At 31.7% G+C, this 15,961-nt stretch overlaps 1 protein-coding gene across 13 annotated transcripts in view; it reads right to left on the bottom strand.

Annotated features, from left to right (window-relative positions):
* LOC126883019 (sortilin-related receptor-like) overlaps positions 1-15,961 on the bottom strand; it is a 339,261-nt gene that overhangs the window by 98,221 nt on the left and 225,079 nt on the right. The window contains exon 4 of one of the 13 annotated variants that reach the window (XM_050648199.1): positions 5,067-5,315. The exons of the other annotated variants lie outside the window; for them this stretch is intronic. Coding sequence (XP_050504156.1) covers positions 5,067-5,315 — 249 coding nt within the window. The remainder of the gene's footprint in view (positions 1-5,066; positions 5,316-15,961) is intronic. 13 annotated transcript variants of the gene reach the window in all.

Genomic DNA, 15,961 nt, shown 5'->3' with positions numbered 1-15,961 from the left:
TGTGCTAGACATCGCGACAGAAAATTGTCTCTGGACAGTTGTTCTCAATAAACGCTTTTTCTCTTTGTGAACTAATTTAAAATAGTCCAGAAAGCCACTGAGCATCCGCTAGGAAAAATATTCTGATTCGGATTTTTTGCACAATCTTACTCAAAAAGGACTCCTTTTAACAAATTTGCATGTTGCCAGGACCAAAAGGTGGTCAAAAATTTTTTAAACGTTTTTTTTTGTTTTTTTTTTCCTAAAATTATTTTTTTTGCACGGAAAAGTTTTTTTTTAGGTTTTTTGGATAATTCCAAACAGAAAAGGTCTTTAGTGACTTTTCTCTAAAAATGATAGTTTTTGACATATAAGCGATTAAAAATTGAAAAATTGCGAAATCGGCCATTTTTAACCCTCAAAAACTATGTGAAAAACTGAAAATTTGAATGTTGCCAAGGTAGGTACGCTTTAAACTTCGATTGATGAAATCCCGAAGAGTTTTTTGCAATACAATATTCAAAATTCCTTTGTTTTTTAATTGCTAATCAAGCGTGCGCGACACTATTTTCCACCGACAGTATGGTGCAAATAAATTCGTTATTTCGTAAACCGGCGACTTTAAGGAAAAATCCCGAAACAGGTCGATTTTTATTTTTAAGTTACGATATTGTGGCATATATGGTATACTAGTGACGTCATCCGTCTGTGCGTGATGACGTAATCGATGATTTTTTTAAATGAGAATAGGGGTCGTGTGGTAGCTCATTTGAAAGGTTCTTCAATTCTCTATTCAGTAATGTAAACATTTACATAATTATTTATACTTCTTTCTTCTTCTACTTCTTTTTTGTCAAATAATTTAATTTAATAAAAATTTTTTGGTCACCCTGTATAAATAATTATGTAAATGTTTATATTACTGAATAGAGAATTGAAGAACCTTTCAAACGAGCTGGCACACGACCCCTATTCTCATTAAAAAAATAATCGATTACGTCATCACGCCCAGACGGATGACGTCACTAGTATACCATATATGCCACAATATCATAACTTAAAAATAAAAATCGACCTGTTTCGGGATTTTTCCTTAAAGTCGCCGGTTTACGAAATAACGAATTTATTCCTTTCATTTGCACCATACTGTCGGTGGAAAATAGTGTCGCGCACACTTGATTAGCAATTAAAAAACAAAGGAGTTTTAAATAATGTATTGCAAAAAACACTTCGGGATTTCATCCATCGATGTTTAAAGAATATCTACTACCTTGGCAACATTCAAATTTTCAGTTTTTCACATAGTTTTTGAGGGTTAAAAATGGCCGATTTCGCAATTTTTCAATTTTTAATCGCTTATATGTCAAAAACTATCATTTTTAGAGAAAAGTCACTAAAAACCTTTTTTGTACGGAATGATCCAAAAAACCTAAAAAAACTTTTTCCCTGCAAAAAAATAATTTTGGGAAAAAAACAAAAAAAAAACGTTTAAATAATTTTTGACCACCTTTTGGTCCTGGCAACATGCAAATTTGTTAAAAGGAGTCCTTTTTGAGTAAGATTGTGCAAAAAATCCGAATCAGAATATTTTTCCTAGCGGATGCGCAGTGGCTTTCTGGACTAAAATGCAAACACTAACGTGTACATGTGTACCCGCGAAAAATAGTCAGACTATACATTCCGGATTTATCTGCGATCAACCAACGCGTGTGAAACCTGCATATGTGGCGCTGATCCATGCGCGAGTGAAACAGTGACTTAAGTAAGATTTTTTATAAACAGTTAGATATTGTCTGTATATCATAATCCTTCTAATAATAATCTCAAAAACCTCTAATATAGTCCACATAACAGTACACATAATATAATGAGATAATATTAATAATGTCACATTATATGTACAGCTGGTTCCTAAAAAAACTGATACGACTCTTAGTAATATTTTATTATTTTGAGCAGTGTATTTGATTGGCCTGACATTATATTATATTTATTATGACAGACTGTCAAAGTCAGTTAAAATAAACAAACTAACAACTGATTACATTATGTTTATGTTAATAATTATTAAGGTCTAAATTTTGAAATTATTTTAAATTTCTGCATTTTATAAAGAGTATATAAATGATAGTTAGAACGACTTCACTCAACAATATGTATATTAAAGCAATAATTGTCACCAAATTAAAAGATAACTGGGCACTACCACAGGCAGAAAAACAATTTAACATAAGCAGAACCACAGTTTTTTTAATTAATAAAAAATGGAGGGAACAAGAAACTTTCGAAAGAAAGCGAGGGTCTGGAAGATCAAAACTATACTAAATTTAGGTAGTATGTAAAAATAAAATTAATATTATGTAATATCTCCATCAGCAGTGATAACAGCTTGTAGTATTCTGTCCATCTGCGTGAAAGGAACTATGAGATTGTCTTCTTCAGAGAGCTCTTCCAAAACCTTGCTTTCTTTCGAGAGCCTTGCTTTCTTTCGAGAGTTTCTTGTTCTCTCCACCTTTTATTAATATTAAAAACGGTTGTGTTGTTCTGCTTACTTTAAAATGGTTCGCTATTGCAGATAGTGACCAACCATCTTCTAATTTCGTTACAATTCTTGATTTTAGTTCTTTGCCAGCATGTGGAGCCATTTTTTGAGGTTGAACCAATGAACTGTCGATACGGATGGAATGGCCCTGTCCCATTCAAATAGTGAAGCGAGCTTGCCACCAACATACAAGAGAGAGGTCCTAGAGAGAGACAGAGAATGTGCTGGAAAATTTGACAGGCCGTGTAATTTCAGTTGCCTATATCAACTTAAATCGGGGAAATGGACCTCATATTTTTTTAACTTGGTGTCAGGGCTGATAGGCAGTATTTAAAAATTAAGTTAGGTTAATAAAATTAAAAAAAATATGAGGTACATTTCCCCGATTTAAGTTGATATAGGCAACTGAAATTACACGGCCTGTCAAATTTTCCAGCACATTCTCTGTCTCTCTCTAGGACCTCTCTCTTCAAAAAAGTTCAAATTTTTTAAAATTTTCTGAACAAAAAGTAGACCATTTAGAAGTTATCTAATTTTTTTACATATAAAGAGGTGCTCTACCTATCTAATACACTTTACAGAATTAAAATCGGATTATTTAAGGGGCCTCAGCAATGTTTTAAATTTATAAACAATTTTTTGGCTTATAAACAAATAGCTTTGTTTAATAATAAAAAAAAGAATGTGTGTGTACTTTGTACGCACGTAAGAAGTTATATATATAATTTCAACGAAATAAATACCTATACTTAACAGTTACAATACCAAAAATTAACAATAATTACCAAAAATTAACCAAAACTTAACAATACCTAAAATTAAAAAAAAATATGAATATGAATCGTCCGGGATTTGAACCCGCGATCTTTCGATCTCTGGTCCAATGCTATACAAACCGAGCTATCAAGCCCCGTGCTATTGACGTGTCGGATATAATTACACATCACGGTGGTAAATAGATCAAAGTGAAGTATAAAAATAGATATTTTATTATCTTACACCCGAGGAGGACAAATCCAAAGACACAAAAATTATAATAAATAATACATTTACTAAGAAAACGAATATATTATTTTAATGACTTATTTGCGCTGATACCTACATAATTTGAAAGACTGGCAACGAACTACATACTGTCTGTCTGAGCATGCGCCAGGAAATTATAAAATTTCACCCTCGATCGTAAAGAAGTATAACTTCAAAAATTAATTTTTAGCAATGCAAATAATTAAAACCGGTATAATTTGACTTAAACTTTCAAATATTCTCAGCAGAATTGCTATTTTATTTTTTAATCAAACGTTATTCGCGTTCAAAAATTGCAATTTTTCGATTTTTTGAAAGTTCCACCGCGTTTATCTCGAAAACTATGCATCCTACGAAAAAACTTGTAAGAGCATTTTTAGCTTAGAATTATCCAAGAAATACAAAAAAATGTTTTATTTTGCGAAAAATCGATGTTATGTAATTCCTCAAGTTCTTTGTTTATAACAATCTTATCGACATCCGGATCAACTGTTACCCAAAAAATTCGTGTTATACGGGTCAAAATACATAAAAAACTTGGGTAAGTCCATCTAAATAAAGGAACCCGTAGCACCCCTCCTGGCCACAGCACTAATTTGTTTATAAGCCAAAAAATTGTTTATAACTTTAAAACATTGCAGAGGCTGCTTAAATAATCCAATTTCAATTCTGTAAAGTGTATTAGATAGGTGGAGTACTTCTTTATATGTAAAAAAAATGACAAATCTTTGTATGTTCTAGTTTTTGTTGTGCAAGATTTTAAAAAAATTTAATTTTTTAAAAAAGTTTAGATTGCAAAATTATTATGCAAAATCTAGTAAGTCAATTTTAATGAAATTTGGTGTATGGTTTTAGCACATTACCAAAATTTTCTAAGCGATTTAGGAAGGTTCCAAGTGTAACCTAAGTGATGGAAAATCATTGAATAAGGACAGGCTTGTTTTGCCCCCTTATTTTATATTTATTGCTATTTTGAAGCAAGGGTGATAAATTAAGACATTTTTAACCAATCGCATCTAATAGAAAATTTAATTATCTTTGTTTTATTCCTATACGACTTTGTTCTAAAATGAATAGTTTTTAAGTTATAAGCAAAAAAATTAGAAAAAAAAACGAAATTTTTTGAAATTTTTAAATTTATTATTTTTTTTATTAATGTTCCGGGCATATTTGAGAAGGAGCATAATTCAATTATTATTAACGAAGTTATCACCTAACTTTATCCGCAAAAATCTGAATGCCACCTCTCACATCCACCTAAAAACAGATCCTTACTGGTCTATAAGTTATCCGACAAATTATAAGTTTTGGCAGTGACAGTATGTAAATAATAAGTATTTATCCTTCAAAATACACTGCTCAATTTTCTACAAATACGCTTTAAGAGTCTCAGTTTTTTTGCAACCAGCTGTACATGCCTTATCACGTTCGCTGCGTAATTGAACGTGTTAATTGTACAGTAGGTTTGTTGAACTTTGTAAATTCTGTGAACCATTGTATATTCTGTGAAATCACTTACCTTTTCATTATATTTTGTACTAAAAAGATAGTCTCCTTTGATGAAGAAATCTTTCACGTTTGAGACGTAAATTTGAGACGCCCTATTTTTAAACAAATTCATTGAATGAAGAATTGTGCTCAAATCGTTTGGTTCGGACCTTTGCACGACAACACGGTATTCGTCATTTGCATCTTTCAACCAGTAGAAAGCCTTAACAAATTCGTGTACCATCCGGAATGATTTTCCGAAGTCTTCTGTTACCCAGAGCTAAAAAATAAAACATGACATAAAAAGAAAATACTAATTTTTAAAAACAATTAAAATCCAATTAGCCCAATAAATGACCGTTTTGGAGTGTAATTTTCAGGGGCAACTCCGAATTGCATGAAAATTTGGATTTAGGTTCTACTTACACTCCACTTCAAAGTTGAATTTGTGCAGTTGGTTGCTTTTACTTGGGGGGTGACAGTCACCCCTTCTCGGGCGGTGAAAAACGCCTGTTTAAAATAAGCCCGGAAATGGATAAATAAAGTTTTTTACGTAAGTCAATACTTTTCGAGTTATTCCCGATTGAAAATGTTGATTTCTCGCCAAAAAAACTACGTTTTCAGACTGTTTTTCGCAAATAACTCAAAAAGTAAATATTTTATCGAAAAAAATATTCCCAGCAAAAGTGTAGCTTATAAAAAATCGAAAAAAAAGGTGTATCAGTAAAGTCTATACATTGAGTAAAAGCAAAGTTGTAGCTCATGAAAAATTCGTTCTTATTCGTTTAATTCCAAATCGAATAACTCAACGCGAAATCACCGAAAAATCAAGCACTTTTCGAGAAAAGCTTATTAACATTTTTGAAGTATCTAATTTATCTTTATATTATTTGTTTTTCACAAAAGTTTCTAGCATCCAAAATAAACCAGTTACACTGAAAAAAAGTTGGCCCATTTTTTTGGTAAAAAAATCGTGAAAACCTGCCTCTATTTAGCACCCTAAATAAAATTAATCGTTATCGCTTTACCATGTATTTTAACTCTATGTGGATTGTTTATATGATCTGTAAGTTTTATTAGTTTAAAGTGCTTATTTTTGAAAAAATTTGGTTTTACAGTAAAAAAAAATTTCTAAAAATTTTTGAAAAATTTCCTTTTTTCAAAATAACTTAAAAAGCATTAGTGATAAGAAAAATATTAACGAGTAAAAAAATGTAGGTTTTGCTATTATAAATATTCTTGTTTCATTTTGTTTTTCCGTAAGACAAAAATTGGTTAAGATATGACTGTTCAAAATTTGCATACACTCGTGATTAGTGGCCCATTCAAGCTTTTTCAACTATAACCCTTTTAAAAATAAGCTCTTTAAACCGGTGAGACCGACAGATCATATAAAAAATAGATAAGTAAGTAAATTGTTTGTAAAGCGGTAGCGATTAATTTCATTTGGGGAGCTAAACACGTGGAGATTTTCATAATGTTTTCACAAAAAAAAAGAGGGCCAACTTTATTTTGAGCGTAACTCGCTTATTTTTAATGCTAGAAACTTGTATAAACAATTAAAATAAAGCTTTTTATAAACACTTTAAAAAAGTTTGAATGGGTTTTTCCCGAAAAGTGCTAATTTTTCGGTGATTTCACCTTGAAATATTCGATTTGAAATTAGACGAATAGGAACGTGTTTTCCATGAGCTACAACTTTGGTTTTACTCGATTGATAGACTTTACTAATATACCATTTGTTTCGGTTTATTATAAGCTACATTTTTGCTAGGAATATTTTTTTCGATCAAATATTTACTTATGTACTTTTGTACATATTTGCAGCGGCATAGAACTTTTGATTAATTTTAATAACTGTAAAATTATATTAAGTAGTATAATTCACGCCATTTACTTGGTGTCTGTTTCTGTTTTTATTTTGTATGTAGTTTTTTATTATTTTTTGTTTTTTATTGTATTTTTCTATTTTGTATAAGCTTTGTCCACAAATTGGTAAAATTTTATGACAATAAAGCATACCTTACTTACTTACTTTTTGAGTTATTTGCGAAAAACCGTCCGAAAACGTAGTTTTTTTGTCGAAAAATAAACATTTTCAATCGCAAATAACTCGAAAATTATGGACTTACATCAAAAACTCTATAGATTAAAAGTTGCTTAAAATCAGCCAATTTATCCATTTCCGGTCTTATCTAGAAGGTATGTTTTTTCATCCCCGAGAAGGGGTGACTGTCACCCCCCAAGTAAAAGCAACCAACAGCACAATTTCAACTTTGAAGTGGAGGGTAAGTAGAACCTAAATCCAAATTTTTATGCAATTCGGAGTTGTCCCTGAAAATTACACGGTATCGCTGTATTTCCCGTTCATTTACTGGGCTAAATCAAAATTACACAAGTTTCGTATTGCAAGAATTGAAATGTTTGTTTTACTTTCTTATACACTCCTGGCCAAAAAAATCCGGACACTTTAAAAATGGGTCATTTTTGATGTCTCGAATCTCCGAAACTTGTTGTAAGATTTTAGTGATTTTTTAATATGTTATAGCCTTATTCTCTAAGAATATCGACGTAGTAACAGTGTTGCTGCAGTGGTAAATGTCATTGTATACCGGGTGTAACAATAATACTGTGTTTTTCCTCAAAGTTCGGAACACCCTGTGGAATATTCTAACATTTAAAAAATATTGAAATTAAAACTCAATTGTAGCCTTAGCCTTTCTTAACATTCTGCTTTTTTACTCATTGACTTATGTTGGATAATAAAAAAGTTAGGTACTTTGACAACTAGCCATGTTCTTCATTAATACAGGGTGTTTCTAAATAAGCGCGACAAACTTTAAGGGGTAATTCTGCCTGAAAAAATAATGACCGTTTGATTTTTATGAACATATGTCTGCAAATGCTTGGTTTCCGAGATACGGGATGTTGAATTTTTTCTTACACACTGACGATTTATTTATTGCTCTAAAACCGCTTGAGATATGCAAATGAAATTTAGTGGGTTTTAAGAGGTAGTTATTGCGCATTTTTTTACGTACAATTATTCATTTTATATTCACCATTGGCGTGCATACTGGTCATATAACCCGGTCATCTACCCTGTATGAACGCCAATGGTGAATATAAAATTTATAGTTGTATGTCAAAAAATGTAAAAGAACTACCTCTTAAAACCTATCAAATTTCATTTGCATACCTCAACCAGTTTTAGAGCAATAAATAAATCGTCAGTTTGTAAGAAAGAATTCAACATCCCGTATTTCGAAAACGAAGCATTTGCGGACATATCTTTATAAAGCAAACTGTCATTATTTTTTCATCTAGAATTAACTTTTATAGTTTGTCGCACTTATTTAGAAACACCCTGTATTGATGAAGAACATGGCTAATTGTTAAAGTACCTAACTTTTTTATTATCCAACATAAGTCAATGAGTCAAAAAACATAATGTTAAGAAAGCCTAAGGATACAATAATTGAGTTTTAATTTCAATATTTTTTAAATGCTACAATATTCCACAGGATGTTCCGAACTTTGAAGAAAAAACACAGTAATATTGTTACACCCGGTATGTAATGACATTTACATGTTTAGCAACAATATTACTACATCGAGATTCTTAAAGAATAAGGCTATAATATACTAAAAAAATCACTAAATCGGACAACAGGTTTAGGAGATTCGAGCCATCAAAAATGACCCATTTTTAAGGTGTCCCGATTTTTTGGCCAGGAGTGTAGAAAGATCAACATCCTCCCAACACACACAACAAAGTAAATCCCAGCTTCAGGGGACACGAAATTCCCGAAGTTATGAAAGGTGATCTCATGTCTGAAGATAAAAGAAGTCAAGTCTCAAGGAGACGGTATGGTATCCCCTGATCCCCAAGCTACCACTGTACCCCTCTCCAATCGCAGACGTTTAAATACTACTTATTTTCGGATCTTGGAGATGACCTGGGAAATGGGGCATAAAAATTTTATTATTACAATTTGGAAAAAATATTCAACGCCAGAGTCTAGAGTCTGTAGAGTCTCTAGACATAAGTCGATAACCATTCAAAAAAGCCTGATCTTGCCAACGTAGTTAGGCCAATGTATATTCACTAATATAATATGATGGTAGAATTAGTTTAAGGATTATATAAACTGCAATAATACAGTGATATACGAAATTGTCAAGTTTATTCTTGACTCGGAAATTATGACTATTAGGTCTGGATCCCGCGTATGAAAAAAAAGTTGATTAATAGCAAGCTGAAAATTTGTTAATAGCTTAAGGATGTCTAGTCAGATAAACTTTGATATATGGGAACACTGGAACAGGGGCAGTTTTAATTCTGGAACAGGTTAAAAATTTGGAACGGTCAGACCACAAAAACGGCACATATATTTTGTCCGACAGAATAGACCACAAACCATACATACTCATAGACGTTTCACGTAAATTGTCAAGGTCAAGACAGCAAATTAGTTACCATTCCAATCCAGAGATGTCGCTGTCAGTCAATTCTCTTGTCATATTTTTAACAACTGACAGTTGACAATTAAATTAATTTGTTATTTACTTTTTATTTTACAGTTTGTGGCGGCTTAATTATTTTATTATAGTGGTGTTACGTTTTTAATTAGATTTAATCACAATTTTAATCAAGTGTATTAACCTCCTCTCCATTTTTATGAGTAGAATTTTTAGTTTACATTGATCATCCCGTGTTGTGTTTCTCCACATTAAAAAAAAACAATATAATATATCCTGAAACAGTTTATTCCAATAGACAAGTGTGTCATCAACATTTCGGACCTATGTATTTTTGGAAGTTTGTAAAAGATTATAAGGTAATATTTATCTAAACAATCATCCCACAAGATTCTTTCAAAAATTTTCATTCAACTCGATACACATCAGTGCTTTCACGTGACACATAGCAGTAGTGTTTAGCATTTTGAAAACAAATTGGAATATTTGAAGTTTTCAGTAAAATATGGAATAAAACATTGAATTGTCTTTCTGTTGTTTTAATTTCCTGGGAAATTTCATCAAAAATCCCGCAAAATTTTTAATTTGAAATTCTCACCTAACTAAAATTTTTCAATTTAGTTCCCATTCCAATCAAGAGATGGCGTTAATTCGATCCGAAAGATTAACATGGTCGTGAAACGTCTATGAGTATGTATGGTTTGTGGAATAGACTCAAACTCTCCGAACAGAGATTAAACTCTCATGCAAAAATCAGACTGTTATGTATCACCTGTCATAATTCCTGTCATTTGACATATTCTAGATGTTCCATTCATTAAAACGCCCATTTGGTGATAAATAGCAGTCTGATTTTTGCATGAGAGTTTAATCTCTGTTCGGAGAGTTTAGGTCTGTTCTGTCGGATAAAATACATGTGCTGTTTTCGTGGTCTGACCGTTCCAAATTTTTAACCTGTTCCACAATTAAAACTTCCCCTGTTCCAGTGTTCCCATATATCAAAGTTTGTCCGACTAGACACCCTTAAGCTATTAACAAATTTTCAGCTTGCTATTAATCAACTTTTTTTTCATACGCGGGATCCAGACCTATATGCTCTGTCTAAAAATGATCAATAGCGCACTTTTACTTTCTTGTGTCTCGAGGACGGCCATAAGAACATTTACAGTATTTCTCACCAATATTGTCTATTTCAATCATACATAAATAAGTTGAAAAATGGACTGCGTTACGTTTAATTTGTTTTTCGCACATACTAAAAGCGATACAAAGCACTTCCACAAACCACAAAAACACAGTACATACAAATATGACACCGTCAAAATATACACTTGAGTCAACGATTTTTTACCCGTGCGTCATTAATACCTGGCGAGATAAAACACATACTTTTTATCTAAATAGCATCATACTAAATACATAACATTTTATTACTCGCTTTCTAAGATTTAGGCTGAGGTCTCTACTACATAATATTTGTTTCATATTAGTGAATGCCTTTTCTATTCTAATTCGGATTTCTTTGGTATAATAGTTTGTTTCACTAATGTTTGTCCCTAAATAGTTATAATTCTGAACTCGTTCTATCGTCTTATTATTTACGTGTAGATTGATGTTTCTAATATTTCTCTTTGATATAACCATGAATTTCGTTTTCTTTATGTTTAGTGACAGACCAAATTCTTCACTCGTTGCAACAAGCTTATCTAAAATTTTTTGTAGATCTGTAATAGTTTCTGCTATTAGTATTGTGTCATCGGCGTATCTAATTTCACATATTTGGGTAGGCCATTTATGTTTATGCCTCCTACTTCATCTTCTAATGCTTTTTTGAATATTTCTTCTGAGTATGCATTAAACAGTGAGGGCAACAAGACACAGCCCTGTATAACGCCTCTTTTGATTTTTATTTTATTGGTGTTTAAATTATTTATTCTTATGACAGCTTCTTGTTCATAATACAGATTATTTATTATTCTTATATCCCGTGTGTCGGATGTTCTTTGTTCTCAGTAGTTTTAATAACGGATTATGTTTCACCGTATCGAATGCCTTGTTATAATCTAGGAAGCAGACATAGATGTCCTGGTTTACATCTAAACATCTCTGTATTAGCACATTTACTGCAAATAATGCTTATCTGGTTCCTTGAGCATTTCTAAACCCGAACTGAGTTTGTTCAATGTCTTGTTCTTGTGTTGAACATTTATTACATATTCTGAAATATATCTGGTATGGTATGTGGGTGTAGTTACTATAATATATTTTATTTCACTATTTAGCTATAATATAGCTCCCCGTGCGTGGCCAGCTTAATTATTACGGTTGTGTTACGTACACGTATGAACATAAAATTATGTATAAATGACGTTAATATATTTAGTATATTATATCTAAATTAAAGATCAAACATCTTTTATTAAATATAAAGACAAACAACAATTTATAGCATATATCTATAGCAGACACCGTGGTAAGTTTAATTATCTTAAAATAAACAGTTGATGTATTTTCCATTGTTCTATTAAGAGAAAAACAATATTTAACTAATTTTGTCTGGTAGATTTGAAAACTGACGATAAAACGATTCAAATGTCGATCGATGAAGAAGGAATCTACCAAATACTACTTTTACAACAAATGTCATTGCAGGGGGAAAAATAGGGGGAAAACAGGTAAACCGCGTAGTCGACGTTGGCAAACCGCCCGCAAATGGACAAGCCCTTAGGGCTTTCGTTTTATCTACGTTGACGGCTAGCCCTATTTCTTTCGCATTTTCTTCAAGCTCCACATACAATTGTGCCTCTTGTGGTTCTTTCCATCAAGTTTACATAATCGGCGTATCCTCCTACAGCAACAGTAAATTCTGAGGAAGCTGTCTAATGTGCCTCAAGGACCTTTATGACTTTATTTGGGGTCATTAAGTCCTATTTCTTTTAGCTTTCCACTATGGATCAAATATTATTATTTATATAGTTTTGGGAAGTGCCGGTACCACTCATATCTAGGATATGGATGGTACCGACCTCCCTTTTCCTGTATTCAAATGCAGTTGTAATTAGTCCAGGGTAATAAGGATTTTCTCGGGACACTCAAAGATCCAGGTAGCTGATTACTTTTTTAGTTATTGTAGACCTATAGGAAGAAAACATACATGTTTCCTGCCTAGAGTTCGCGTCCGTTTTTTATTTATTAACAATTTAGTGCAGAAATCGCGATTTTTTCGATTTTTTGCATTCCATTCAAAAACTAAATAGTTGACATAAAATTACAAAATTCAGTTTGTTAGAACATTGAAAAACCTTCAAAATGCCGATTTTTGAAAGTTAAAAAGTTAATTTGTTGCTACGCAAACTGCAAAATAAGCGAAAATCGTTATTTGTTAATAACTTTTACTAAAACTAACTTAGAACTTTAGCGTTTCACCCAAAGTTGGACATTGGGGTACTTAACAAACCCTCAAAATTTGAGACCGATCCATTAATTAGATTAAGAGTTATTCTATCTGTTTATCCCAGAGACCTTTATTTTGCAATAAGATAAGACAGAAAATAATGAAGATAGTGCAATTCTGAGTATGCCAAATGAAAGTAGAAGAGTGATAGTATCAAAATGTATTAAAAAAAGATAAAAAATAATTAACATAGTCAAAAATCCTAATACCCAATTTTTAAAATTTTGTAGTTTATAAACATTTAGAATAACTTTAAAAATGTTGTCCGCAGAAACAACATTTTTATATATTCGAAAAGATAGTATTTTAATACGAATTTTCAAATAAAAAAAATTAGCCTGGGCTCATTTGGGACAAAGTTAGCCATATGTCTTTTTTAATTCACAGCTAATTTGTTTATAATAATTAAGGAATCTCATTAATGCCATTTTAAAGAATGGGATTTGTATTTTTTCTTAAAAAATTTGCACAAATATTATACCTTTACAGCACCCTCTACGATTTTTCAAAAATGTAGTACAAACGATTACTAGGGGGAATCTACAAATCCAGCGAGTTAAAATACCGAAAAAGCAATTTTAACTCAGGGATTTTGATCTTTCTTTTTTTAATTGGTATGTAATTTTTACGTACAATACAAATATGCAATTTGTTTATAAATTTATTAATTAATAAACAGTCTAATTTGTTTAAACAATTCTTGAAAAAATATTTTCTTACATAAATCTATTTTTTTAATCATAGTATCATTAATGATCGCAGAAAAAGTTAAAGTGCACTTTAATAAATAAATGATTTTTATTAGATAATTATTTATTGAAGATAATTTATTTATTAAAGTATACCTTAACTTTTTCTATGATTAATAGGGATAGTATGATTAAAATCATGGATTTTTGGGAAAAAATTATTTTTTCAAAAATTGTTTAAACAAATTAGAGTGTTTATTAATTAATAAATGTCTAGACAAATTGCATATTTGTAATGTACAGAAAAATTACATACGAATTAAAAAAATAACGATCAAAATATATTCAGTAGATCCCGAAATATAGAAAATGATAGTACAGTGGAAACCCGATAAGTCCTCCCCCGATAACCCGGAAGTCCGGCTAACCCGGACCGATTTTCATCAGATAAACATTTTGATTTTCAGTATTTTGTATTTTGACAACCACACCCGAATAGTTAATTATCAGATTAACATTTCAACAATAAAAATGTATGTAATATAATATTTGAGAGATAATGTGTATTTGTGTAATTTGAACTATAGGATAGTAAAAATGACTCATGGCACACGCCGCACCAGCAGAAACAACAGACACCTGTCTGTAGTATTCCTTTATATATTTCAAACAGCATTGTTTAAAAATACTATTTAAAAAATTCTTTTTCAAACAATGGTCTTTAGTTTTCACTGTTCTTAAATAACATAACATCGATTGTGACTGTATTGTGTGTAGTGTGTAGTACAGTCAAGCAAACAAGCATAATGATTTAACCCAGCCTGAGAGACTTGCTCACCCCTAGAGAATGACATTCGGGTGATACAATTCATTGGGGCGAGGAGGATTAACTCCCGTAAGCAGGAATCACTCTACCCCGCTTCAATGCTCCAGACCATCCACTTACCCCCCGATAGCACTCTGATGCGCTATAGGGGCTCTCAATCAGCAAAGTGCTTATCATATGGGAGTCTTGGGTACACGGACTCCCATATGAAATCCTACCCCGATCAATGCAGGCCAGCGTGAGGCGCTCTATTCCCGCTATCTCTAGTGACTTATCTTCGATCTGTTTTGCTTGCTCGGGCGCCGAGTCCCCGCTCTGGGCTATGTCCAGTTCGGCGACTCGGCGCTCGAGGATGTGGGCCCCTCATGCCCGTTTTTTGGGTTTTGTTACTAATATTTTTTGTGGCTTTCGCCTATTGTTAATATTTTATTGATTTGTTTAGTGGCTGAAGCCGTTTTGAAGTTTTTTGTATATTTTTTTGAGGGATGTCTGAAAATTATAAAAATCAACATTAATAAATATAATGAGATGCCAAAGGTAGTACAGTCTTGTACAAATGTAGTACAAAGTACAAATGTAGTACAGTCTTGTATATTGTTCGCTTCCGTTTGCTTACGTTTGTGTTTGCGTGTTTTTAGTAACTTAGATGTGTAGGTACTGTGCATATTTAAATATATTTCCTGGTATTTCAATTCTAACGGAGTTTATCTGTAAGTATACCGTATTTTATTAATGTTTACCATATTCTCCGGCTAACCCGGATTTTCGAAAACCCGGATCGGCCGCTGTTCCGATTAATCCGAGTTATCGAGGTTCCACTGTAGTTTTAAGTTGCTTTTTATAGTTTTTGAACTCGTGCATTTGTCGGCTCCCAGCTCCCCTTTCACTTACCACGACTAGTCAACAATTAAACTAAATTTTTAAAAATTCGTGTAAATTCCATCTTTTGTAATATGTAAAATGACTTTTTCTACAGAGAAAAGTTTAAAAGAAAAAGTTTCTTTTTAAAGTTATTCTAAATGTTTTTAAACTACAAAATTTCACAAATTTGGCATTAGGATTTTTGACTATATTAGATAATATTTTTATCGTTTTTTAGTAAATTTTGATAGTATTAGTTTTCTACTTTAATTTGGCATACTCAGAATTGCCCTATCTTCATTATTTTCTGTCTTATGTTATTGCAGAATAAAGGTCTCTGGGATAAACAATTAGAATAACTCTTAAACTAATTAATGGATCGGTCTCAAATTTTGAAAGTTTGTTAAGTACGCCAATACCCAACTTTGGGTGAAACACTAAAGTTCTAAGGTAATTTTAGTAAAAGTTATTAACAAATAACGATTTTCACTTATTTTGCAGTTTTCGTAGCAACAAATTAACTTTTTAACTTTCAAAAACCGGAATTTTGAAGGTTTTTTAATGTTCTAAAAAATTAAATTTTGTAATTTTGTCAACTATTTAGCTTTTGAATG

Source organism: Diabrotica virgifera, chromosome 4, assembly GCF_917563875.1.
Source record: "Diabrotica virgifera virgifera chromosome 4, PGI_DIABVI_V3a".
Classification (NCBI taxonomy): domain Eukaryota; kingdom Metazoa; phylum Arthropoda; class Insecta; order Coleoptera; family Chrysomelidae; genus Diabrotica; species Diabrotica virgifera.
Note: the sequence above shows the minus strand (reverse complement) of the source record. Positions and strands in the feature narration are given on the sequence as shown.